At 58.0% G+C, this 25,565-nt stretch overlaps 2 protein-coding genes across 13 annotated transcripts in view; one reads left to right on the top strand and one right to left on the bottom strand.

Annotated features, from left to right (window-relative positions):
- The window catches only part of TMEM94 (transmembrane protein 94), a 50,432-nt gene extending 46,614 nt beyond the window's left edge, over positions 1–3,818 (top strand). For all 5 annotated transcript variants that reach the window (XM_032129356.1, XM_032129355.1, XM_032129354.1 and 2 more), the window contains 2 exons: positions 70–240; positions 1,079–3,818. In XM_032129356.1, the coding sequence (XP_031985247.1) occupies positions 70–240; positions 1,079–1,151 (244 nt within the window). In that variant the 3' untranslated portion in view covers positions 1,152–3,818. The remainder of the gene's footprint in view (positions 1–69; positions 241–1,078) is intronic.
- A 700-nt stretch (positions 3,819–4,518) lies between these two features.
- Positions 4,519–25,565, bottom strand: part of CASKIN2 (CASK interacting protein 2) — a 38,089-nt gene continuing 17,042 nt past the window's right edge. For 3 of the 8 annotated variants that reach the window (XM_032129346.1, XM_032129345.1, XM_032129347.1), the window contains exons 3-20: positions 17,388–17,439; positions 15,327–15,424; positions 15,081–15,226; positions 14,858–14,953; positions 13,859–13,989; positions 13,556–13,664; positions 13,309–13,417; positions 12,938–13,032; positions 12,740–12,857; positions 12,334–12,516; positions 11,795–11,916; positions 11,265–11,340; positions 11,058–11,152; positions 10,723–10,833; positions 10,519–10,620; positions 10,134–10,272; positions 7,234–9,799; positions 4,519–7,001 (exon numbers count right to left, since the gene is read on the bottom strand). In XM_032129346.1, coding sequence (XP_031985237.1) covers positions 6,905–7,001; positions 7,234–9,799; positions 10,134–10,272; positions 10,519–10,620; positions 10,723–10,833; positions 11,058–11,152; positions 11,265–11,340; positions 11,795–11,916; positions 12,334–12,516; positions 12,740–12,857; positions 12,938–13,032; positions 13,309–13,417; positions 13,556–13,664; positions 13,859–13,989; positions 14,858–14,953; positions 15,081–15,226; positions 15,327–15,424; positions 17,388–17,439 — 4,445 coding nt within the window. In that variant the 3' untranslated portion in view covers positions 4,519–6,904. Of the gene's footprint in view, positions 7,002–7,233; positions 9,800–10,133; positions 10,273–10,518; positions 10,621–10,722; positions 10,834–11,057; positions 11,153–11,264; positions 11,341–11,794; positions 11,917–12,333; positions 12,517–12,739; positions 12,858–12,937; positions 13,033–13,308; positions 13,418–13,555; positions 13,665–13,858; positions 13,990–14,857; positions 14,954–15,080; positions 15,227–15,326; positions 15,425–17,343; positions 17,367–17,387; positions 17,440–17,522; positions 17,685–25,565 lie in introns of those variants that run through there. The other 5 variants (XM_032129351.1, XM_032129349.1, XM_032129348.1 and 2 more) reach the window with 5 other exon arrangements.

The following is a 25,565-nucleotide window of genomic DNA, read 5'->3' on the forward strand; positions in this document are numbered from 1 at the left end:
CCCTGATCTGCAGATCCGGGGAAGCTTGTCAGGTCTGCTGAGATTTGCTCTGTCTGTTTTTAATCTTAGATTGCTGGGGCAAGTGGCACAGACTGTGCTGGACCTGAAACTCTGGGAAAACCTCAATTCTTCTTTGACATTTAACCACGTCTCCATCTCTCCGGTCTCATGGCTCCTGGGTTTTCTTTCCTTGGTCCTTGTGGTTATTATCAATGAGATAGTCAAGCTGCATGAAATCAGGTATGGGGGTTGGAGGGAGGACGGGGAGAAAGGGCTGGAGCCTCCTTCCAGCCTGGCCTTGAGCTGCAAAAAATAATGATGCCCAGGGAACAGGGTGGGGAACAAAAAGGAAGAGCTGATTGCATTGTGTAAATCACCTGGCTATTGTGTGCAGGCCCATGTTCCACCTCCCAGGGAGGAAGCGCAGGGGAGGAAGGAGGGTCAGAGAAGGGCAGCGGCAGTGATTGGGAGCAGGAAGGGAGAACAAAATTTCCTTATCTCAAACCAAAGGGAGGGAGGGAGCCAAGGTCTGTGCAACACAAGTATGGAATTGGGGAGGGCTGTTCTCTCCATCTTGTCCCATGAGGACAGAGAGGCACTGAATCACAGCAGAGGAAGTGTGCCTTCACACAGAGCCTGGACTGTGAGACTCGTTTTCACGGGAAGTGGCTGAAGCCAAGAATGAGTAGCAGGCAGAGTGACTGGCTGTTCTTCCCTGCACGGGGAGCAGCCGGAGCTGGGAGTCAACGCTAATGAACATTGATTCAGGAAATGGGCTGGGGAGGAAAAGCAGCAGGGATTACAGGGAACCCTGATGGGGATAGAGACACCATCTCAGTTCCCGAGAAGGGTTTCTGGACCTTTCTGTGCTGTGTCTGGTGTCCCTGGAGATGGGATTTAGCTGGATGGGGTAGGACTGAGACCATGGGTTGCTCTCTGGATTTGATTCCCCTCCCAGGCTACCATAGGGCCCAGGCCAGGGGCTTCCCTGCTTCTTGGGACTGGCAGCTCAGGAGTGGCAGTGGGACAGTCTTGCCGTTCACCCCTCCACATACTGACTCTCTTCTTTCTTCTCCAGGGTCCGTGTCCGTTACCAAAAGAGGCAGAAGTTGCAGTTTGAAACCAAGTTGGGGATGAATTCGCCATTTTAAAAGCACCCAGCTCAAGTTCCCTGGAGCCAGGGCCAAACAGCCACCAGGAGAGTGGCTGCACCAAAGGCTCAGGGAGTTTTCCCTCACACATGCAAACCTGACAGCCTCCTGGCAAAACTACATCTGCACCTTCCCAGGCCCCAGGCAGGGATCCCCCCACAGGTATGCAGCCCCTCCCCAGCCTGCCAGGTACCCTCACGGGAGCCTGCAAGCTCTGGTGCCTGTTCTGGCTGCTCCTCCTTTATTTATTTATTGCTAGAGGTATTTGTTAGTATCATGGTGATGCTAAAACGAAGCGACTCCTTTCCTCTTTGTGAGCAGATGGGTTTCCTGGGCCTGTCAGGAGAATCTGGAACCAGTAGGGCTGCTGAAGCAGGAGATCTCTATTGAAACCCGTTTTGTTTTCCATCTCTGCCTGCCCTCCGTGTGTGCGTGCCTGTGCATGCCCTCCCCGCCTCCCTGCCCTGTGTCCCGGGGCAAAGGAGCCATCCCTCTTGCAGTCTCAGGAGTGCTGGGAGCTCACATTCCCGAGGGGACAGTGGAGAGGGTCTCTGGACAGCCGGGCTGAGCCAGCCCTGCCCTCTAGTGTCGTTGTCACAGCTTTGTGCTGGCTGTGTCAGAAGAGGGATGAGACAGGGCTTTGGGAAAAGCTGCCTGTGATCCTCTGGTCTGGTGCAGAGGGAGGGCAGCTCTGCCTGCCTGCAGGGAGCCAGCATGGCTCAACTTCCTGTAGCCCTGTTGAACCAGCTTTTATCTTCTTTAACAACCCCCAGAGAGGTTTTATAGCTGTTCTCCTGCTTGTGATCCGAATTGCTGTTCTGCTTCAGTAATGTGCCTGCTTGAGAGAGCCACAGCTCCAGATAAAGCCTGAGCCCTGCCTATCCCACCCTAGATGGAGGGGACGTCTTTCCAGGCAGGATATCTGCAACTTGCAGTTGTGACTAATACAGAGCTGGTGAATGGCTCCTTTCCCAATCCCAGGATTGTGCTGCATCCACTACTTGCTCTCCAAGGCACAGGGAACCCCCCAATCATATCTGTCTGTGATAGTGCTGGGAAGTCTCTCCCCTCTGTGCTAATGCCTTCACACAGAACCACAGAATGGTTTGGGTTGGAAGGGGCCTTAAAGCTTATCTCATTCCACCCCCTGCCATGGGCAGGGACACCTTCCTCTATCCCAGGTTGCTCCAAGCCCTGTCCAACCTGACCTTTAACAATTCCAGGGATTGCCACAACCTCCCTGGGCAACATCTGCTCAATGTTTTTCTGGAGGTCTCTTCCTTTGCCTGGAGAGACCCTCCCCTGAGGGCTGCAGCCAGCTATCATCTGCCCCAGTGCAGCACACAAGCTCCTGAGCTCTGACCAGACCCTGTCTGTACTGGGAGCACTGGTGCCCTTGTGGGCTGACAGCCAAGGGCCACGCAGGAGCACACAGGCTTGGCTGCCAGAATATTTGCAGCTCATGGAGATGTTGACTCTAGTTCTAAACACTGACTAAAGCTGGTAAATCCTAGCCCTGTTTTTGGTCCCAACATTAACACTACAATATTTGGCTGTTACTTCCCCTTTGGTAGCTGAGATTAACATTTGGCAGCTGGTCCCTCCTGGGCAGGCAGGGAGCTGGCTGGAACCCCCAAGCTCTGCTCTGCTGCTCCACCTCGTCTTCCTCACTTTTCAGCATAACCAGAGAGCACGGACACGTCTGAGTGTCTCTAAGCAATACCCTCACCCTGCTGTGGGGCTGGTAGAGGAGTAGAGCTGGGTACAGCCAACCCCTGAACTCTGGGGACACACTGAGGATGCTGGAGGGGGGCAGCTGGGGGTGTTCCAAGCCCTGAACCCAGTTCCTGCAGCTGGGGAGATCCCGTGCTGGCAGGATTGCATGGGATAGGGAGCCAGCAGCTCCCTAGGGAAGCACAGGGCTGCTCCCCTGCACCACAGCAGTGTCTGCCCAGCTTTGCCAGCCAGGCTGGACTGTGCCCTCACTCCCCTGGCACCTGCAGGGCTCAGGGAGAACAGGCTGCCACCTTTCACTGGCACTAAATGCCAGCTCCAGATCTGTGACACCTGGCCCTGAGAAATCAGCTTTCCTTCCTGATGCCAGGGTTGGATCACAAGTGGGATATGATCTCCTCTGTGACAGAGCTGAGCTGCAGTCAGAGGCAGCACAGGGCTGCTCACTGCTGTCCCAACTTTCTCCCCACCCAGACCTCAGCTCTTGCCCTGTGCCATGAACTGTTGTAGGTGATAAAAGGCAGCAGATTCCAGGGCTTCCTGCTGGCCACACCTTCTGCTGGAGGAGGCACCTTCAAGGTTTCCTCCTCTGGGTGATCACAAATGTTTATTTTCCTGCATCCTCCTTCCCCTGCTAGACTTGGAGGGAGCTAAAGTGTATGAATGGAACCTTTTGGATGGTCTTGCCAGTGCCACCCTTCCCTCAGCCATTGAAGTGTCCAAGGGTCAGGGTGTACGGCTTCAGAAGGAAATTTCCTACATCAAAATGTTTTTAAATGCTGTATATTTTATATTAAATTTTTGGGATGTATGTAAAAATATTTCATTTGTATTAAAACTTGTAAATTGTATAAAAAAGAAAAAAAGAAACAAACCCAGACCCACAAGCATCCAGTATATGAATGGCAATAAATGATTGTCTTGGATAACACACCCAAGAGTGGGAACAAGTTTGCACCCAACAAAGCAAGGAGGTAAAAATGTCTGTGGCTGCTGGGGTCACAGGGTGTGATTTTTCTATTGTAGGGACACAGCCTGAGAGCTTGATGCTCCTGGGATCCAGTTCTGGCCTTTTTCCCAGTTTCTGCTCAGCTTTGGGCAAATCTGTCCATCTCTGAAGGCCTCTTCCTACAGAATAAGTTTGCTTACGTGGTGGTTTCCTGGATTCCAGGCACTGCTTCAGTTGAGACTGGTGGCACAGTTTGAATCCCTCAGGATGGATGAAAGGTCAGGGTGAGCTGAAGAGGCACTGGGAGCACTGGAGACAAGCAGTGGTGGGATAAGGAGGCCTGGGCTGCTTGTCCTGACCAAAGCAGGCCCTGGGGTGACAGTGGCCGCACTCTGAGCAGGCAGGAGGAGGGGGGAATGCTCTGCCTGGCACAGGGGGGTAGTGGAGGTGTCACATGGGCAGAGCTGGGCACTGCGACACCAGTGCTGTCACCACGTTACTGCCGTGGTGGCGAGACTCACACTGAACATTAACCTCACTGGAGGTGACTGCGACTCACCAGGGGAGATGATCTGAGGAACCCTGGAGCACTCAAGGGACAGGATAAAGCTGATCCTTGATGGGCTTCAAGCAGTAGGAAACAAGCTTGTGCCATTTGACACAAAGGACACAACTAGGCAAAACTATCAAAAGGGTAAAATATGCCCCACTGTTTAATAGAATTTAGTCTTAATGGATGTTAGTGGAAAACAAAACACATGATTAACACAAACAGAGCAGATGGTTTAAAATCTGTTGTCAGTCTGGTGATTACATGGGCTATTTTTTCCCCTCACTGTCTCGCTGCACGGAGCAGGTGCAGCTGGGGTCAGTAAGTCCCAGTTGCAGTGTACATAACTTACACACCATACAGTAGCTTCAAAATAGAGATCTAGAGCTCAAAAAATAGGCATTCTTCTGCAAAATCAAATGTTTAATTCCCTTATTGACAATGAGAGCAGCGTTGTGCTGCCCTCAGGTGGCTCAGACAGCGGCAGCTCCACCCCAGTGTCCTCTTATCCCTGACCCAAGACTTGCAGTTCTGGTTAGTAAATATATATAATAAATCACATTTAAAATATATACATTGGCCTTTAAAAAAAAAACATTTACAGTTTATCAACATTGGAAAAAAAAACCAACCTGGGCTTGTCCCAGGTTGACTCATGAGAGTAAAAATCAGTTTTAAAAGGTTTCTGTGAACCTCTTGATAAAGTGCCACTGGTTGTAGCTGTTTGAAAACATCATGTTCATGACGTGGCACTCAGACATGGACAGTGGATACACTCAGTGTGGAACAGAAATCAGAGCCAGGGAAGAAGTGTCTTACCCGCCTCACACTGACCTCAAGTCCTGGCCAACGATAGGATTTTAGGTTTTTTCAGGGCTTTCTGTCTTTGCTTTTTAGCCCAGAAGGTGGGCTGGCACCTCTTGCCTGCAGCTCAGCTGCCCTCGGGCACAGAGACCCTCAGGAATGTTCAGGTGGGCTTTGCTCTCCTTCCCATACAACAGCACAAGGGGCTGCAAACAGTCCAGTCCAGCCACAAACTCCCAACAGGATTGGGAAGCAACTGCCTTCTCAGCCACCTTCTCCCTCTCCAGTTTGGTTTTGCACTGGTGATTTTTTTTTTTTTTTTTTAAAGGAAAAGATGTGGATTTTTCTTTCCCTTTGTTTGGAATTCTTGTAGCAAATGGCACTTCAGCACAATCTTCGGTTCCCTTCTGGTGCTCCGATGCTTTCATTTGCTTGGCATGCCGAGCGCGAGCCAAGTTCGGGGCTCTTGGACATATTTAGCCATGCACTACTGAGCAGCCCCTGCGAGAGAAATGTGTCTCGGAGCGATGCAGCCGCTCCTCCCGCCTGGATGCAGGCAGCTCTCGCTGCCGTTCCCCCGCTGCAGCCACGGGCTGCGGCCGCATCCAGCGCGCGGGAGCTGCTCCCGAGCCGAATTCCCCCGGTGCATCCGGGGTCAGCTCCCCCGCTGGGCTGCACAGCCGCGGGGAAGGATCACGTCCCAAACGCTGCTACTGTTGAACAATGCTCACGGCGGGGTTTGTGCCAGCAGCTCCTCAAAGGAGGGGCACTGGGAAAAGGGACTGTTTTCTCCCAAAAAAAAAGGGATAAGGGAGGGGAGAAAAAAATTTTGAAAGCATTAATCATGCTGCTGCTTCACTCTGGAAGGACCAGGGTGGGAGTTTGCGTAGGCACAGTGTTGGCAGGGGGCAAACTCCATTGAGCAGCACGATCCAGACAGACTGGCCCAAATTCCCAGGTTTTTGGCATTGCCATCACCATCCTCATCACTCTGGGAAGGGGCAGGAAGGCTCCCATGTCCGGCAGGGCTGTGGCGGAGTATCCGCTGCTCCGCGGGCTGTGCCAGCCCCATCTCGAGGGGTCTGTGGGTCCCACTGGAGGGATTTCGATCCACTTGGATTTCATGCTGGCTGACGCTGACGCGTTTGGAAAAGCGGCAAATAAAGCAGAAAGGTTCCTCCTCGCTCCGCAAGCTGCCAAATTGCGACAAGCCCTGTCTTCTTTTAGCTGCTGTCAGGCCTGGCCAGGGCTGGGGCTGCTCAGTGAATCGCCAGCTCGGTGGCGGCTGCCCAGGGAGGTCTCTCCTGTGACACATTGTTGGCAGGGGATAAATAATAACAGGCAGGACTGAACAATGCAGCAGGGAAAGAGAAAGGTCCCTTGTGGAGGCTCCTCAGCTCTGTGCAAGGGAACGAGGGCTTCTCCGTGGCCTCCAGGACTGCATGTGCAGCCCCTCTGGGCTCTCCTCCTGCTGCCAGTCTGGTGGGAAATGCCTGACCCCCTCAGAAACCAGCCCAAGGCCACGCTGGCACGTGTGACACAAGAGCCAGGGGTGGGCAAGGAGGGCAGCTGTGTTCCCAGCCGCAGTGCAAAGTGCGGGGAGGGAGGTGGCTGGAGAGACCTGCAGGCACCACTTGGTGCCAGATTCTCTCTTCCCCATCGCGAGGGGCACTGGTGGAGCAGCCAGAGGCAGGGAGGGGAAGGAGGGAGCAAGCCTCAGTCCAGCATTGCATCCAGCTGGTCGGCCAGGTCGTCGAACATGTTGCTGATGTCTTCCAAGATGTTCTTGGCTGAGTGCGCAGTCCCAGGGTGGCTGGGGAGGAAAGGGAGAGAGTCAAAGCACTGCCCAAAGGCTGCAGGTGGTGATGGGGAAGGTTTGGCGAGGCTGGATCCAACCCAGCAGCAAGAACTCAACACAGAGCTGGGCTTGAGCACATGTGACCTGTGTGGTGCAGGCATGACGTGCCCATGCACAGCCCTTCTCCTGCCCACCCTGGGACCTTCCCAACCCCCCTCAAGGGGCCCAGCTCCAGCATTTCCCTCACCTTTCTGCCTCCTCCACTGTTATCTTCTTCTCTGCTGCCTGCAGTGTGGCAGCCAGGCTGGAGTTGGTCTGCTCCAGCCGCTGCTGGGCCAGGGTGGCCCCTGGGACAGCTGCCAAAGGCTTTGCTGACACCTTGCTGCCCGTTTCCAGCATCAGTGAGCCGGGAGTGGGCAGGGACCCGATCATATCTGGCACCGCCTCGGTGGCCGCCCAGGGAGCAACAGTGTGGCGGGAGGGCTGCAGGACCTGCTGGTAGATGGTCTTGGGTCCAGAGAAGACGAGCTTAGTGGATGCCACGGAGGTGTGCTTGGCAGGGACATCTGCAAAGGAAGGGGACTCATGGTAGGTGGTGACACAGGTCCTCCTCACCACCCATGCCGACATGGGAGGGAGCCCTACCATCACCACCTTGGAGACAGCTCCACAAACCCCCATACCTGGAGTGGGTGTCCTCACCACGGCCGTGCCGACCAGCTCTGTGGGGCTGGGGGTTTTGGTGGGGCTCGGGGCCTTCTTCATCCCTTTCTCCAGCGACAAGATGCTTTTCTCTATCTCAGCAATCCTGAACTCCACACTGTCATCATCAAAGGCATCCCCAGCTGGCGCGGGCCGTGCTGCCGGTGCCGGGGGGCCCGCTATGCTCACAGCTTGGGCCTGGGCATACTGGGGTGTGGGGGTGCCCCCCGCCTCTGCCTGCCCTGCCATGCTGAACGCCTTCAGCACCGCCTGCAGCGGCTCCCGCTCCCTGAAGCGCGGCCGGCGCTTCACCGTGTCCGACTCAGTGAGGTTGAACTCCAGCACGGGTGGCTCCTTGGTCACAGCGGGGGCTGCTGGCTCCTTCCCCTGGGGCTCTGCTGGCTGGGAACCAGGCTCTGTGTCCAGCACGGCCGTGTCGGCCTTGGGATGCCCGCTGGGCTTTGGCCGCTGTTTGATGGTTAAATTGCCTTCTTCTGCAAAGGGGATGCACTCACTGGAGCTGTTCTGGGACGATGAAGAGGACACCCCCGGCTTGGCCTCCTCCTCTGTGTCCGAGCAGGCATCCTCCCGCTCACCCTGCGCAGCCACCTCTGTCATAGGAGCGCTGGGCTCGCTCACTGTCCGTCTCCGTGGCTTGCCACTCTCAAAGGGGTCCCTGCTGCCATCGGGAAGCGTGGCACTGCTGGTGTCACCGCCATTGTGGGACTCCTCACCCACATCTGCCCGGGGGAGACAGTCCTGAGTCAGGTGCAGCGGTTTTGGGGCTAGGAGGGGCTTGGATGGACTTGCATCTGGTGTTCCCTCCAGCGCAGCTGCCAGGCTCTTCACTGTCCTGCCACGGCCGGCATCACTGGGGGTGTTACCTGTGTCAACTGCATCCTGGGGGGCTGCGGGCTGCCGCTCGGGGTTGGGGGGCTGCTCACCATCTGCCTCGGCAGCGAGGGCACTGGACACGGAGCTGAGGCGCTTGGGAGGCGGCGGCGGAGGGCCCTTGCGCTTGGCCCGGATAGCGAAGGACTGGCTGCGGATCACCTTGGCATCCGCCTGCAGACAGGCCCGCGGCATCTGGCTGCGGCCCGGCCGCCGCGTCAGCGTGGCGTAGGAGCCCAGTGTGCTGCTGGGGGCCCCCTCCTCCTCCTCGTGCTCCCCGTCCGACAGCGCGTAGCGGTTCAGGCTGTGCGAGCGCTTCTTGTGCTTCAAGCCTTCGCCCCCGTTGTGCTGCTCCCCGGCCACGGGGGCTGTGGTGGGCGGCTCCGTGGGGCCGCACTGGCTGTGCAGGTAAGAGAAGCCTTTTTGGGCTGACGTCTGCAGGCTGCTCTTCTGTCCAGGGGAGACGGAGGGGTACGGGTGTGCCAGGGCCTTGGGCTGCTCTGCTCCCAGGACGGACGGGACTGTTGGGGATTTCAGGGAGACATGCGGGTACATGAAGACATAGGGGGCTGTTCCCTTGCTGGGAGTCTGGGGAGGAGTACAGGGAGTGACTGCTGGAGTCCCGGCTCCTTTCTGAGCCACAGGCCGGGAGTACTGATCCGTGCCTTCAGGTAGGTTCCTCTCCTTGAGAGGGCTGCCCCCGCCGCCATTGGCAAAGCCATTCAGCCCCTCAGGGGACAGGAGCTTCCCGTAGGGCTCAGGGCTGGGCCGGCCCTGCAGGCTGACCGGGCTCTCCTTGCTGCGGGGGGGTGCACAGGACTGCCCACTGCTGCTGCTGCTCTCGCCGCTGCCCAGGCTCTCCTGTGAGGGGCTGGAGAGGCGCCGGGACAGCACATTGTCCTGCGAGTGCCCCGAGCCCCGCGACCGCACCCCGATGCTCTCCTGGCTCCGTGACATTCCCTGGCTGCTCTTGATGCCGAGTGTCTCGTGGCAGCTGTTGGACATGGCCGTCTGGAGCTCGTAGCTGAGCTCGCTGTCCTGGAAGGTTGTCATTTTGGGTGTGTGTGGGGACTGGCACTCCCCATTCTCCAGCGACTCGATGGTGACAATGTCCAGGGAACCGGGGACTTTGCGTCTTGCCAGAGTTGCTTCTGCTTGGTTGAGGCTTTTGCGGAGGTCTCTGAGCTTCTTGACAGCCAACATGATCTTCTTCTGGTGGCCTGCAGGAAGGAAAGGGACATCAGGTCAGCTCCAGCCCCCAAGGCCTTTGTTTCCTGGCAAAAAGAGTAGTAGTTATGTCACACACCGGGGCAAAGGCCTCGGGGTTATCCAAACTCTGCCTATGGGAGGAGACAAACTACTGCTGGCATCTACCTGGCTGGGCCCAGCTCCAGCTGGCCAAGGAGAGTTCTTAGGGACAGCTAGGAACTGCCCTTTCCGGGCGCTCAGGACATGCCTGCACCTCCCAGCCTGAGGGAGAACGGGGCGTGGGGACAGACCTGGGTGGGAAACTTGGCTGCCCTGGGCCACCCCAGCATGGCAGGAGGGACTCACCCAGCTTGTTGATGCCAATCTCTTGCAGATCCTCCCACGTCAGGTCCGTCACGATGGTGATGGAGTCGTAGCCGTTGTTCACCAGCTTTTTGTGGTACTGAGGCAACCCAATGGCACTGAGCCAGTCCATCAGGTCAGCCTGGAAAGAGCATGGAGCCATTGCTGTGAGCATCAAGGAATGGGCAGCACCTTCAGCGTCCCCTCCCTGCCCTGCCCTGCCCAGGAGACTGTGTTTTTAGGGTGCCTCTGACTGCTCTAATGCAATCAAAGCCATTGCAGTGTGTATTTACTTACAGACCCCATCCTGTCCTATCCTGGGGTCAGAGAGCTCTGAGAAAAGACTTGGAAAAAGGGGGTGACCAAAGCCTCATTGCCAGGGACTCACCGGGATGTAGTTGGGCAGCCACTCAGCGATGCTAAGCTGCCCAATTTCCGTGGAGATCTTCTTCCTGTGGCCTGGTTTGGTCACGCCAATGGCTGTCAGATCCTAATGGGAGCAGAGTGGGGCCGTGGTCAGCAGTGGCTCAGGGAGCTCAGAGCAGTGGGTACCCACTGCAGGCAGCTCGGGGTGGGGAAGGAGCTGCCTCACCTCCGGGGTCATGCGGCTGATGGTGGGGACGTCGTAGCCGGCATTGAGGAAGTTGACAGTGTACGACTCCAGCTGGAACTCACGCAGCCAGTTGTAAATGGCTTCTGCATCCTGGGGAGAGGATGGGACACAGAACAGCCCATGATGGTGGCTGCAGGGGCTGGAAGAACCTGGCTGCTCCAGGCACAATGACAGTATCTCCCTGGGCAAGACCCATTTGTCCCCAGTGTCCTCAAGACCCAGTTCTCTGTGTCCCCGCTGCAGTGAGAGCTGAGCTGAGTGCCCCAAACATGGCCCTCTCACCCAGCACACCACTCCCCAGTTGTCCCAGTTACCTTCCCCTCGAGGAGCTGCTCAGGACGCAAGAACTGGTGGGAGAAGAGCCTGTCTCCAGGGGGGCAGCTGCCTGGGGTCTGGAGGCCCTGTGGCCCTGGCAGAAAGGAGAGAGGAGAACTGTCATAGGGGCACTTAAACAGCGAACAGCCCCTAGGGCTGGGAGGACAGCTGTCCCCAAGGCCCCACGGAGTAGGGACAGCTCTCACCTGCCGGGGAGGTCCCATTGTGTGGCTCTGATCCCAAAAGGTGTTGCTGAAGGTCATCACCAGTGGAGGGTAGAGGCTGAGGGAGAGGAGGAGTGAGTGGAGGAAGGACCCCGCTCTGGAGTCCAGCTTTGTCACACCCCCAGGAGCAGAGTGGGGGTCCCCATGCTGGGCTGCTGGCCACAGCTTCACCCAACAACAGGCTGGTCCCCAGCGAGAGATATGGGCAGGATTTGGCCCAGGGTCTTTTATTATCCTCTCAGGTGACACAGCACATGGTGGAAATGCTGTGTGATGCCAACCACAGCCTCCAGCTCCACTCAGAAAGGCCAGCTGTGCTTTGGGAGACAACTGGGGTCCCCCCAGGAGCATTTCCCTGCTGAATCCTGGCACCAAGTAGGTGTTTGGTGTAGGATACTCAACTCCAGCAGCCCCTCCTTTGCTAGGAGGGGGCATGGAAGCGGATAGGGCTCCATCTCCAGCCTGAGCCAGCACAGGGAAGCAGCACAGGAGGAGCAGGGGCTGGTACCTACCCTGGCATTCTCGATGAGGATGCTGGTGCTCTGCCCATTGGTGCCCTCGGTGCTCTGGCCGCTGCCAGCGCTGCGGATGCTGCCAATGCTGCCCTCGCTGCCCACACTGTTCCTGTCTCCTGCTGCTCGGGGCAAGCAGGGAGCCTGTCAGCAGCACCCCGGGATTGGGGGTAACACAGGGCACAGAGGTCCCCAGCAAGGACCCGTGTGCCAACACAGTGATCCCAGTAAAAAAACAGTCTCCCACAAGATCCCTCCAGCCACAGACAATGCATCAGTTCCCTCCCACCTCCCAGCATGCACAACACAGACAGGGTGACCTGGGCTGGCAAGGGACACACAGAGGGCTGAGACACAGGGAGAGAAGGGGCTGCTCTAAGGGCTCCCCAAAACTCCCTTTTCCTGCATCTGCTTCCTCTCATCTGGCTGCTTCCCCATGGAGAGGTGGGGGGAGAGTCTCCCCCTGTGCCCCTGCCCAGGTAGGGCTGGGAACAGGGGAAGGTCCCCAGCCCCTCTCCCTCCCCAGGTGCTCCCCTGACCTGAGCTGTCAGGGCCTGGGGCCGTCCGGGTTAGGGTGAGGTGGCCAAAGGCCGCTGGACCGCTCGGGGCCGCTGGGTGCGGACACTCGTCGGGGAGGTGCTGCAGCCCCCCAGGGGGGGCCAGGAGGGCCCCGGGGGGACCCTGGCGCTGCTGCACGGGTGCCACGCGGGGGACAACCATGCCTGCATTCAAAGACAAAACACGCGTGGTCAGAGCTCATGCAGGAGGCAGGGAGGGGGGCAGAGCTGAACCACAACCCCCAGATTAGTACCCCACCCATGGCACACCCCCCGAGTCCTTCCATTCCCCCCTAGCTAGCCAGGGCTGCAGGGCCTGTCCGACAGGAGGTGCTGGGAAGGCTGGGAAGGTTTCACACAGGGGACTGTCCCCAGGATGGCCACTGACCTGTCCGCTTGCTGATGACTTCAGCAATGGAGGGGGGGAAGTACCCGACCCGATCGGTGCCTTTCTGAGCGTCGTGGATGTGCCCCTTCCATCGGCCATCTGGATGCTGTTCCAGGACCTGCCATGGGACAAGAGGGATGGGGCTGGTACCTGGAGCCATGGTGGGGCAGGGGGATGGGGAGCAGAGAGCAGCCTCACCGTGATGATGTCTCCTGCTCGGACATTGAGAGCAGTCGGGTCATGGAGGTTCCAAAAATCCTTCAAAGCTCGGACCTTCAGGATTCCTGATGCCTCTGAAGGCAAGGGACAGAGGAAGAAAGAAGGTGCCAGAGCATAGAGAGGAAGGACAGGAGGCCAGGGAGAGCAGAAGGAGAAAGCGAGAGCAAGGAGACGAGAGAAGAAAACATTAATAATGCAGGAAGGACTCGATCCCCGGACACTGCCCCACGATGGGGGCACATGTGAGAGGGGACTGGGATGTTGGCACTGGTTTAGGCTGTTCAGGAGCACTGGGAACCCAGGCAGATCCCACGGGGAAGAAGCCCCTCTCAGTGCCGTCCCAACCTCACCTCTCAGCAGCTGTTTGATGTCCTTGCTGGCGTGTGAGGTGGTGAACTGGTTGACGATGTCCAGCGCTGTCTGGTTGTAGGTGTTCCTGATGTTCACGTCGACACCGCCCTGCCCGGGAGGAGTCATGGTCAAGGCCAGATCCCTCCCTGCCACCACACCCAAGGGAGGCAAGGGACCAAGGGGAAGGGGTGCTGGGTGACCTCCAGGGGCTGTCCCCCCACGCAGCTCCGTCCCCACCACGCTCACCTCCAGCAGGAGCCGCACCACCTCTGTTTTGCCGTAGAGCGCAGCCTCGTGCAGGGCTGTACCTGTCTTTGTCTGCTTGTTGATCTCAATCCCAGCCTTCAGCAGCTGCCTGGTAGGAAGGAGGGAGAGGTATGAACAGCAGGACATGGACATCAGGCATTTGGCTGCTTTGCGGTGGGAAGGGGACAAGACCTTGCATTTGCTTTGGGGATGAGGGGTTGAAGCCTGCAGGAGGAAGATGTGTTTGGGAGGAAGCAGGACTGAAGCCCAGATGGGTTTTTTCAGCATAGGGCAGGGAGTTACCTGATGATCTCCTTGTGCCCGTTCTTGGCTGCCAGGTGCAGCGGAGTGGTGTAGTTGGGGTCAGTGGCATCCTTGGATTGTCCCTCCAGCAGGGCGACACACAGATGGCTGTTCAGCAGCAGCTGGGCCACCTGCATGAGACACTGGTGAGCAACAGGGTGCACGTACCCCCACCCGCACCCTCCCAGTGAAGGGCTCATCCTTGGGGCCAGCCCACCACTCCCCATCCTGCCACTCCCTTCCATCCACAGCCCCAGGCTTGGCTGGAGCTGGACAGTGCTTGGCATGGCCACACTATCGTGAGGGGCTATAAAAGGTCACAACAGCCAGAAATAGTCTTCCCATAATCAGGCTTTTCAGACCAAGCCCTAAAAACCTCCAGTCTCTCCAGCCCAGAGCAACTCTCAGCATCTCAGGTCAACCCAGAGGCACAGAGGAGTTATTTTTACTGCCCTGTTTATAGCTGCAGACATTATAGATACTCCAAAAATGGAAATATCCCCCTGGTCCCCTCCCAGAGGGGTACAGAACAGTCTGGCTGGCCATGCTCCAGCCCAACCCGGTGGTGCTGGCTGGGCCAGGGTCTCCCAGAGCATGAGGTGGCCCTGTCCCCACAAACTGTGCTGGGGACCTGGAGTAGGGCTGGATGCTCAGAGCTTGCTGGGATTAGCCAGCTCAGCCTATCTGTGCTTAACTGTGAGCAAAGCTGGGGTGGGTGGGGGGAGGCTGTGGAGAACCGGGAGCAACAATTCCTGGCTTCTCTCCCAGCCTGACGCTGCCCTGCTGCGAGGTCAGGGGCAAAACCCACGGCTCCCAGGTTCAGGATCCGGCCGTGTCTGGCCATGGGAGGAGGCAGGTGCTGCCTGCCAGACTCTGAGTCTTGTGGTGGAGGGAGAACAGTCGTAACCAGAACCAGCACTTTGCTCCTGGAGGAGCCAGTGGGTTCCAGAGCAGCCCCCAGAGAAGCCCCCGGCACAGGGCAGAGCCCACAGCACCCACCTTCAGCCGCCCAAACTCGCAGGCCAAGTCCAGTGGTGTTTTCTTTGCCTTGTTGATGAGGCAGGGGTTGGACTGGTGCTGGAGCAACATCTCCGACTGCGGGGGAGCAATGTGGTGCAGGGGCTCAGCATCACCCCGCAGCGGCACGGCGGGGTTTGCCCCCACCCATATACCCCAGAGAGCCCCAGGGAGGGCATGTGGGTGGCTCTGGGCTCTCACTTACCACCTCGTAGTGGCCGTACTGCGCCGAGAGGTGCAGCGGGATCTGCCCGTCCAGCGAGGCCATGTTGACGGAGGCGGCGGCACGCAGCAGCACCCGCACGGGCTCCACACGGCCCTGCCACGCTGCGTAGTGCAGGGGCCGCATCCCTGTGGGCAGCGGGGCTCAGCAGGGCTGGACACGGCCCCTGGCCTGGCGCAGGGGGCTGTGCTGGCGGCCGGAGGGACCGTGCCCAGGGTCACCCCTTACCGTTGCTGTCCTTGATGTCGACGGTGGCCTGTGCCTCCAGCAGCAGCAAGATGAGGTCCAGGCTGCCGCCCAGGGCTGCGTGGTGCAGTGCTGAGAACCTGTGGCATAAGGCAGGGCTCAGCCTGGCCCCCAGCCCCACAGTGCTGTCCCCACAGCCACCCCCTCCACGGCGACATGGGCTGAGGGCTGGGATTGTCACTGGCTGTTCATGGCTACGTCCTCCCCGATTCCACACTCCCACAGTGCCTCAGATTCCCCACAGCAATACACTGATAAATCCCTCCAAGCTGTCCGTGCCCCAGGGCCCAGTAAGGGATGTAGGCACACTGTGTGTGCTTTGGGAAACCCCAAGTACTTGTGTACTTGGGAGTCACTCACCCCGTGCCCTGTGTTGAGGGAAACAGACAGGATGGAGGGAGATGCATCTCCCCTCTCCATGGAGCAGCCAAGCAGCCCCAGCGCTGCTCACAGCATCCAGCAAACACATCAGCCCCGTGGCCACTCCTGCCCCCTCTGCCAGCTGCCCCCTCCCCATGCCAGCAGGGCTGCCAGGAGCCCACGGCAGAGCGTGGGAGGCCCCTGGTAATGAAAGAGCCCAGTGTGTTGGGGCTGTGAAAGGGGCCTGTCTGCCTGGCACTCCCCCCAAGCCATCACGTGAAGGGCCAAGGCCAAGAGAGGGGTCCCTGTGCCACCGGGGATTAGCCTGTGTGCTGCTCCAAGGGACGTGGGGGCTCCTGACAGCACCAGCATGGGGCTCTGATGGGCTCTGCAGTGTCCAAACCCAATGCTGGGGATGCAGCCCCTCCAGCACGGCTCTCCTCATAATCTGCAGTCCCAGAGCATCCCCAAATCCCTGCGCAAGTTAGTGTTGAGACTGTGCAAGTGTCAACACTAACCCCAGCAGAGAGGGCTGCTCCCTCCTCCAGTACACCCACCATATCTCTGAGCCACAGCAAAACCTCTGCCTCAAAGTGTGAAGTTGGGGGGTACAAAATCCCTGTGGGGTCCCACTCTGCCCTGAGGTGGCTGCACAAACCCACACTTGCCCACTCCATCCTCTCCAAGCCCTGAGCAAGGTGATGCCGAGGACACACCAGCACCATGGCTCTCCCAGGACACACACTGCCATCCCCGTGCTCGTGTCTCATCTCCCCATCATCCCCCTCCTGTGCCCCAGCAAAACCCAATGCCCTGCCCGTGTCCCTCGGGCAGGGAACAGACCCTTTACCCCAGTTCCCACCATCAGCCCTCCTGGAGCTGCCTGAGCACAAACCCTGTGTCTTATCAGAATCAGATCATAGCTTCTATTATTAAATTCTTTTTCTATTAAGCTCCATCTGCACAGTATTATTTTAAGACTGAGCCATCCTGCAGGTTCCCAACCCCCCGCTGGCCTGTTAGGACTCATCATGGACACCTCTTCCTACAGAGTCCTCCAAAAGAAAACATGCAGAAATTAGGTACAACAACAGCACATAAAAACAATGCTAATGACTGACAGGTCAGAGTTAATTCAATAAGAATAATGCGCTTATTTATTTTATGGGCCTTTGTGGTTTCTTTAACTCTCAGTACCCAGCTTATTAAGTACTTGGATTTTGGAAGTGATGAGCCACACAAATATGCTGTGGTCACTTGGCAACCTCATCTTTTCTTTCTCTAACTCTCCCCAAAACAATGGGATTTTGCCTTTGGGATATTAAACAGAGGCACGTGCAGGCACTGAGGCCGGCCGGGTGCTCCTCTGGTCTTCAACCAGGGGAAAACAGGGCACTGGCTGGACATGCTGCCATCCCTATTCACCCCCATCCCTACAGAAGGGGACACAGAAGGGATTTATGAAGGATTTTCAGGATGGATTGAGCACAGCCCTCAGCTTAGATCCAGGCAGGCATTGGCTCTGCCTGTGCAGGGCTTGCCCTGGCTCTGGGATGTTGTTGTGTTCTCCAGCTCCCCTGAAAAGCTGTATGATACCCTGAGCTGCAGGACTGACTGGATACTGGGGAGAGGAGCCCACCTGGGCTGGCAGCAGCACCCAGCACTCTCCAGGGGAGCACTCACCCGTCCACATCCTGGTAGTTCACGTTCAGGCGCTTGGCAGATCCCAGGAGCTCTGCAGAGACAAGAGGTGAAGGTGAGGGCAGGCGGCAGAGCCTGCAGGCCCCCACAGGAACCCCATCCCACAGCCACACTGACCTCCCAGCGCACAGAACAGCGCCTGGCCCATCCCAGTGGTCTCTCCTCTGCTCTCCTCTGCCTCCACATTCACCTCCACGAACCCTCAATGGGCTGACCCAGCTCGAGCTCAGCACTTTCCTCCCTCCATCTCTCCTGCCTGATTCCTGTGTGCCCCTGGGATGGGTCAGACCCCGCAGCTCCTGCCAGCCTGGCTCAGAGGAACAGCGCTTCCCTCCCCTTTATAGGCACTGACACCCCAAAACTGCTGAGTGGGGCCATTCTGCCCCCCACTCGCTCCCTGTGCCCGCCACTGCCACTAAGCCCTGGCCCACAGACCACATGGTTGGCATTTTTATGGCCAGGGCAGAGGCTGAAGCTTCCAGCTGTGAATGCAAGGATTGTACTACCTCAGATATCCCCATCCCCCTTGCCCAGCCCTCCCTCCCCTTTGGGGACCCAAAGATTGTGCCACCTCAGATATCCCTATCCCTCTGCCCATCCCTCCCTCCCCTTTGGGGACCACTGGGCAGCAGAGGATGCTCAGCCCACCCTCAGCACAGCCTCACACCCAGTGCACCCCCAACTCCCTGCTCCTTCCCGCAATTAATTTGAATGGATTCCTTCCTCCCACACAGAGAGGACATTTTATTCTTCACCGACGGGTTGAGAGCGGATTAACATCTCTGGAATTCATCCGCCAAGTCAAAAGGGAAAGAAAGGGGAAGGTATGTGGGGGGCCAAGAAATACTGCCGCTCCTCCTCTGCCCTTCCAGGCAGCCCCATCACCGAGCCAGGGAGGATTAAATGCTTTGAATGGTTTCTGTGCTTTCTCCTACAGAAAATCAAAGTCTGAGTGCCAGGCTCCGAGCCTGGGGTAAAACAGCTGCTCAAACCCCACTCTAAATGTGGTTGGTCTTGAGGAAGGAGCCCCTTCCTCACAGCCAGGGAGATCTCCAGGGCTGAAGATCCCTGCTTTTCCTTCCTCTCCTCCTCCTCAATTCTCTTCTCCCTCTCTCCCGAGGTCTCTGCCCACCTTGCATGGCAGATCCCATACAAAGCCATACTGGGCTGTGTGACCCCTCTGCTGGAAAAGAAGGGCTGAAGACAGGCTGGCTCATTCATCATGCAAATGGATAATTAAAGGAAACCAAGGACTGGGGTGTTCATTACGGCAATTTACAGTGTTTTGTAAACAGCCTAATTAACACAAAATGGGCCTGGAGTGGCTGCTGGTGAAGGGCTCGTGACTCCTCACCAGTCACTCGCCACAGCTGAGGGGATCAGGACAGGATCACCCTAATTACCTCTTCCAGGGACTGTCTTTGAGCCTCAGTCACCAATCCGACAGCCCTTCCCAAAGGAACTGGCTCCCAAAGCACTCAGCAGAGCTCCCACTTTTCCCTCCCAGCCCCAAGAGTCCAGGATCGGGGGCCTTCATCAAGGACAAGTTGCTTCCCTTGATCTCAGCAGCCCGGAAAAAAATAACATTTCACTTGTAAATTGGCTACTTCTGATCCGAGTTCTGGAGCAACCGTAACCACTGGGATTGCTCCCACTGTCTGCAAAACTGCCACCAGAAAAGGGCAGGATGGGGAGGAGGAAGAAGAGGAGGAAGAGGGGTCCTTACCCAGGGCAGGAGGGGCAGACCCTGAATGATGACCACTGGGAGTGCAGTGCTGGGAAGAAGAGAGGGGCTGGATGGAGATGCCCAATGAACACCAGCACCTCCAGAAGAGGCAGAAGCATTCCACAGCCCCTGGGGGCTGCTCCTGGAGTTAAGCAATGCCCCACTATTTAAAGAGGGAGAGCTCACCCCAAAATTCCATCTCTAACCCCACCTTCAAGGGGACTGAGCTGGCTAGTGGGGTCCAGTAAGCAAGGCTGGGATGTCCCAGGACATGGTGGGTGTCCCTGCCTGCTCCCAGGCACCTGTCAGCATCCATATCTCCCTGAGCAACATTCCTCAAATTTGTTCCCTGCTGCAGCAGCCCAGCCAGGTCAGGACACAGGGCAGGACCACACAGGCATGGTGTGGCTGGCTGAGAAAGCAGCAGGTTACAAATAGGAGAGCCAGGAGCAGTGTTCCATTTGGAGGTCTTCCTAAATGCTTGGATCCACCTTGGGCAGGAAGGGAAAGAGTTCATCCCTGGTTTGCAGCTGGGTAGATCACTGCTTGGAGAGCTGGAGGGTTTGCAGCAAGGCTGGAAGGTGAAATGTGGGTGGGAAAGCGTCTGGGTACCCCAGCATAAAGGCATGGGAAAGGAGAGGAATGGAGGAATGGAGGGGAGCAGAGCACAGCCAGGCAGCTGGGACCCCTGCACCAGTGCTGTCCTACTGCACAGTCTCAAACTCCAGGGACCCGGTGACCAGGAAGGCAGCTGATGGGACATTTCCCTGCATGCCCCTTCCTCATTTCATCCATGTGCTCCTTTTGACCAATTTCCCAGGTTTTCCCCACATTTCTTCAGCCCCTTCTCTCCCCGCTGGTGCCCAGGGCACCCATCCTTTTCCACACAGATGTTTTGGAGATCAGCAGAGGTTGGGCCAAGCTGTTCCCAATCTCACAGCCCTCTCAGACTCGCCTGTTCAAAGGTGCAGGGGACTGCAGAGCTGGGCTGGGAAAGGGCTGCAGGGTTAATCCAGCTACAGCACTGGGATGGTGTGGCCAGACCCTTCGAAGCCACATCATCACCCCCGCTGGGTTTGCCCTGGGGCAGGGGCGCTCTCAGGACTGATCCGCAACCCCCACTCCCCACCAGGAGCACACTCATACCCCGGGAAGAACACGGACACGGCGCTGAAATACGACACACCCTGAAGGGGTTATTTCCAGGGAAAACCCAGCTTGGTGCACCCCAAGGGTTAACTCCAGCCGTGGGTTCCCCCTGCCCGGCCCTGCTCCCCAGCACGACCCCCGCGAGGGGTCCCGCCAGGCTCCCAGCCCGCTCTGCCCCGGCCCCGCCGCGTTCCCCGGCGCCGGCCCGGGCAGGACGAGGCTCCGCAGCGCAGGGCCGGGCCTGAGCGAGGCCTCGAGGGAGCCGGCGAGCTTCTGTGCGGCGTCTGGCTGCCAAGCGGCAGCGGGAAGCACCTCCGGAACGCTCCGGCAAATTGCTTACAAATGTCGGGCCGGCCGCCGGCCGTGGCGAAGGCAGAGCGGCCGCCCAGCCCCACACGGGGCCGGGACCCTCATGCCTGGCACGGCCCGGCTCCGGCCCTCGGCCTTTGGGTCCGCACCGTGGCACAGCCCCGCACGGCGCATTCCCAAGCAGCCGCCTTTGCCTGTGCCTCGGTTTCCCCAAGGGCTGCACTGCCGTGGCGGGGGATGCCAGGCTGGGCTGGGCTCCTCGTGGGATGCAGGGGGCACCCGGGGAGCGGCCGGCCGGGGCGGGCACCTCACCCGCCGCGCTGGCAGCCGGCCCGGCACAAACCCGTATTTACCCCCCCGAGGCACTCGCCTGGCGCCGGCTGTGCCGGCTGCGTGGAGCCGGGCGTGCCCTCGCCCGGCCCAGCACCCCTGTGCCGGCACACCGGGCACCCTGAGTCACCCCCCGCCCGCCAGCGGAGAGCCCGTTCCTGCGGGGACAGCCGTGAGCTTCACCCCGAGATCTCGGAGACGGACACAATCCTTCCGAAGCGCTCCCTGGGATGCAGTGACACGTGCTTGCCTGGGTTTGGCTGCGGAAGGAAATGCCCAAACATCCCGTGGAGTCCTGCCCTTTGGAGACTCCTGCCCTGGCTCTCACACGGGAGTCAGGCTCCAGAAGGCAGTTCTTTTGCTGTGACCCCCCCACCGGTTTTGTCCACCCGGGGCAGCCACAGCAGAGCTCCACCACTGCAAGGCTTTGTTGCTGTGCAGGACACACAGATCCGTAACTGGAGATCAAACACCCCTTTCTGCCAGTCCTGTGTCACAGACTCTCATCCCATCCCCTCGTCCTGGGAAATCACATCCCCACACTGCTGGCTGCACCCCTGTGCCATGAGCCTCCCTGTGCTGCAGGTCTGAGCATCCCAGTGTCATGAGCATCCACCCCGAGGATCCCTGTACCATGAGCGTCCCTGAACATCCAGTCCTGGCCACCCCTACACTGCCTGCTACGAGTACCCTGCATGCAGGAAAGCCCTGCAAGGGCACTGCAGGAACACCATCCTGCTTCCCTGGGCAGTGGGAGAGGCACTGTGTGCATTGGACACACCACATACCTGCACATACCCTCTTGGGAAAAGGAAATCCACCTGGGGATTGTCACCACTAAGTCAATAAACCAGCTGGAGGGGCTAATCAGCTGCTATCCCACAGAGCACCAGCCGTCTCCAATGGTGGTGGCAGCCTCTGGAGCTGGAGGCGGAGGTGGCAGGAGTTGGCAGCTTCACCCAACCTGCCCTGTGATGGCCTGGGGTGGCCCTGCCTTGGCATATGGTGGGTTCGTGCTGGGGCTCAGGACAGACTCACTGTCTTGGCCAAAATCAAGACCCAAAGAGGTGATGTCCATCCCTCTTCTGCAGGAATCACCCTTCCCTGTTGCCTCTCCATCCACAGGCACGTCCGCTGTGGCCACCCACACCCGGCTCCTCCCAGTGCAGCCTCCTGGCAGACTGCCTGCTTCAGGAGCAGTTTCCCAATAGGTTCAGAAGAGATTCACCCACCTCGATAGGGAAGGAATTCAGCCACAGAGATGTTAAGAAACTCAACCAAAGCTGCCCAGCCAGCTCAGAATAGAGGCTGGGTGAGAGCCAAGGGCTCCTGACCCTGGCTCTCTACTGCAGCCACCAGCTGCAACACAAACAACGAGCCCAGTGCTGTGCCTGGCTCCCCAGACAGGGGCTCCCCTAATTCCCCCATGGTGATGGTGGGTGAATTTGGCTGCCAAGGTGCTGCTGCCTGGGATACCTTGCTGAGCACCCATTCCTGTGCCCAAATGCCATGACTGTCCAAACACCACGGGTGTCCAAATGCCACAGGTGCCTTCTTGCCCACAAATAGCCCGTGCCGGGTCTGAGGCTCCGCAGCATCACTGAAGATGGGCTCCCCACCAACGCTGACAAACAGGTCCCTTGCCAAGCCAGGCACTATGGGGTTGGTGCGACTGGTGCAAAGCCACTGGGTTAACTGGCAGGGATGGGGAGGCTGCAATCAAGGGGGCAGATTCCCATCAACAGAGGGGAAATGGCAATGACATGAGAGCAGCTGGGAGCCCCTTAGTGTCCCTACACCAACACCTGGCAACTCCTCAAGAGTAACTGGCATTTTCATCCCTTGAAAAACCGACCAAACCCTGGACCAGACCAGGGCCCTGCCTGCTCTGACACTGCACAGGCTGCAGGGTGGCCCTCACACCAAGTCCTGCTCCTGGTTTCAGCAGCCTGGAATAACCCCAGCAGGTGCAATAACCTTCCAGGAGCTGAGCTCCAAGTGGCTCCTCACAGCATCCTGAGGCTGGACACAGCACCCCTGTGCTGTGAGTATCCCTGCACCTAATGCTCGTTTCTAACCTCAATACAAGTCACCATTTACCCCTGGCTGGAGCCCCAAATCTTAGGGCTTACAGCCACGCAGAGCCCAAGCTGTTCCTGTCACCAACTTGTCTCTGCTGATGGCATGTCGAGTCTCCTCTGGCAGCTTGGCCTCCTTCCTCATCTCCTTTAAGCAATCCTGTCCTGCAACATGTTTGGATATGATGGCGGATGATGATGAAGGCAGGTGATGGCAAAGGCAGAGGAGTTTGAAAGGTCCAAGGATCTGCCTTCCACCCTGGGCTGGCCTGGAGGCCCACCACTGGCAAACAGGGATAGGGCAACAGGACCATGGAGTCAACTGGGAGCCTTTTACCTTCTTTGGAAAAGGCTGGGAGTCATTTTTCCAGGGGAAATCAAACATTTAAGGTTTTTTAAGAGGCTGGCAGCAGGTGAGACATGAGGCAGCATCCCCACAGCACACTGATCACTCACCCCCAGCCCAGCCACTCCAGGACCCCCATCCAAACCCCCAATTCCCCCCTGCTGCTTCCCCTCACAAGCAAAGCAGGAAAAAACAGGCAGTTTGTTCAAAGGGAAGGCTCCCAGAACAATGAAAGGAAAAGCAGAATCGGAAACCCTGTCTCCATCCACACAGCTGGGAAGAAGGTGCAGCTCTCAGCTCTCGACCCCAAGGTTTGAGTGGCTGAAGGGGACAAACGCCAAGAGGGGAAAGGAGCATCACAGGAGTTCTTCGGGGCTGGATTCACCCCTTGCAAAAGCCAAACACGTGCTCCTGCTCTGAGTTTCAGGTCCCCAGAAGGATTTCAGCTGGGGTGGGATGAATGGTGCTTGCTCCCCTTCTCCACAATAATTTGTGGGTTTGTAGTGGCTGCCTACCCCAAAATGATGCAGCCCAGCCCAGCTCCCCTGGCCGGGAGGAGTGGTAACACCCCTTCCCCACAGAGCAGAAATTGCATCCCCCAGCCCCATCCAGGATGGAAACAGCTGGGAAAGGCTTCAGGTGGGGGAAGCCAGCCGGCTCCTTCGGAGATACAAGGGCTCCTTTCCCAGCTGGCCGGGGAAATGCGTTACCGGGAGGTGAAGTCACCATCCCTGCTGGGACCTGGCTATTCCGCTCTCCAGGATATGAACTCAGAGGAGCTGTATTTGCCCAGGGAAGAGGTGGAGCCTTTTCCATTTCCCCCATCCTTCCGAAAGGACAGGACGCCTCCCGAGCGGGAAGAGATGGGCCGATAGCAGTGGGGGCCAGCGGCCAAGTGCGAGCACTGCCTGAACCTGCACTGGGCACTCCGTGGGGCCAAGGGCCATCCCTGGGCTGTGGGACACGGGGAGCAGCAGAGCATGGGCTCCAGCATTAACAATGCACCTTAGCTCAAGTCCAACTGGTTCCCTGGAAGGCAAGGAAGGACTATCCCAGATACCCTGGCAAAGGGGCTGCACCTACAGACACTCTCAGTGCTGTCATTAATGCCATACCCAGCAAATGATGCATTAAAATAATCTGTGGTGGATGTGCTACACATTGACAAGGCCAGAAATAACACAAAAAGGACTTAGAGAGATTAGGAGAACAAACCCAGGCAGATTCAACCTGGGAAAAATGCAGATTGCAGCATCTGGGGAGAAATAATCCAACCGGCAGCAGGTCAATGGGAGGAAGAAAGAGGGGAAGCAGGATGTGGGGGGACGGTGAGAGGAGCAGTGTGAGCGTGGGCATGGAGGGAGCTGCTGGTCAGGAAAACAACCTCAGCAGCCCTGCATGGGGGGATGCTGCTTCCCAGGGTGCCAACTCCCACCATGTATTCTGTTGCTTCCTGGGGTACCATCTTCCATCACATACCCAGGGCTGTGAACATGAGAAAGGCTCACAGGGGACATGAGAGGTGAGCGACAGGAGTCAGCAGCGAAGGGCTGGCCTCGCATAGGAAGATTAGGGCAGGTCAGTAAGTCTGGATTAGCTGAGCAACAGTTAATTAGGGAGGGCGGACAGGGACGCAGCAACCCAGCAACCCACCTACACCTGGAGGAGTTTGACGCTCCAGAGCAGCACGTACCTATTTATTTTATGGTTCTAACAATGAGCCCCAGATGAAAATTAGAGCAGCCAACAGTGGCCAGCAAAACCCTGTGGGCTCAAGGGAGAGAAACAAGGATCCAGCTCCTACATTGTAGCTTGGACATTGCAGCAACCATGCAGCTTCCAGAGGAAGCAGGGCAAGGCTGAGGCTGGAGGACTGGGTTGCCACAGCACTGTGTCCCCATCAGTGCCAGCCCTGTGCCTGCACACGGCAGCTTGGCACCCAGGAGCTGCTCCAGCCGGTGGAGCCAGTACTCAAAGCACACAGCGATGCAGAGGCTGGAAATCCTGTCACATCCTCCTCCTTTGGCCCCAGGGAAGCTGCCGCGCACCTGGAGCAGGCGCTGCCAGGGCGAACGGAGCGGCTGTCCCCACCCCGGCTGCGCTAATCTGGGCAAGGCACACACAGGATGGGAGGGGAGGCAGCGGGAGGTGAAGCTGTTCGCTCGAGGTCACCCAGAAGGTCGATGGTTCAAGTGCCGCCACTCCTTCCGAGGCCGCGACAC

Source organism: Corvus moneduloides, chromosome 19 (genome assembly GCF_009650955.1).
Source record: "Corvus moneduloides isolate bCorMon1 chromosome 19, bCorMon1.pri, whole genome shotgun sequence".
Classification (NCBI taxonomy): Eukaryota; Metazoa; Chordata; class Aves; order Passeriformes; family Corvidae; genus Corvus; species Corvus moneduloides.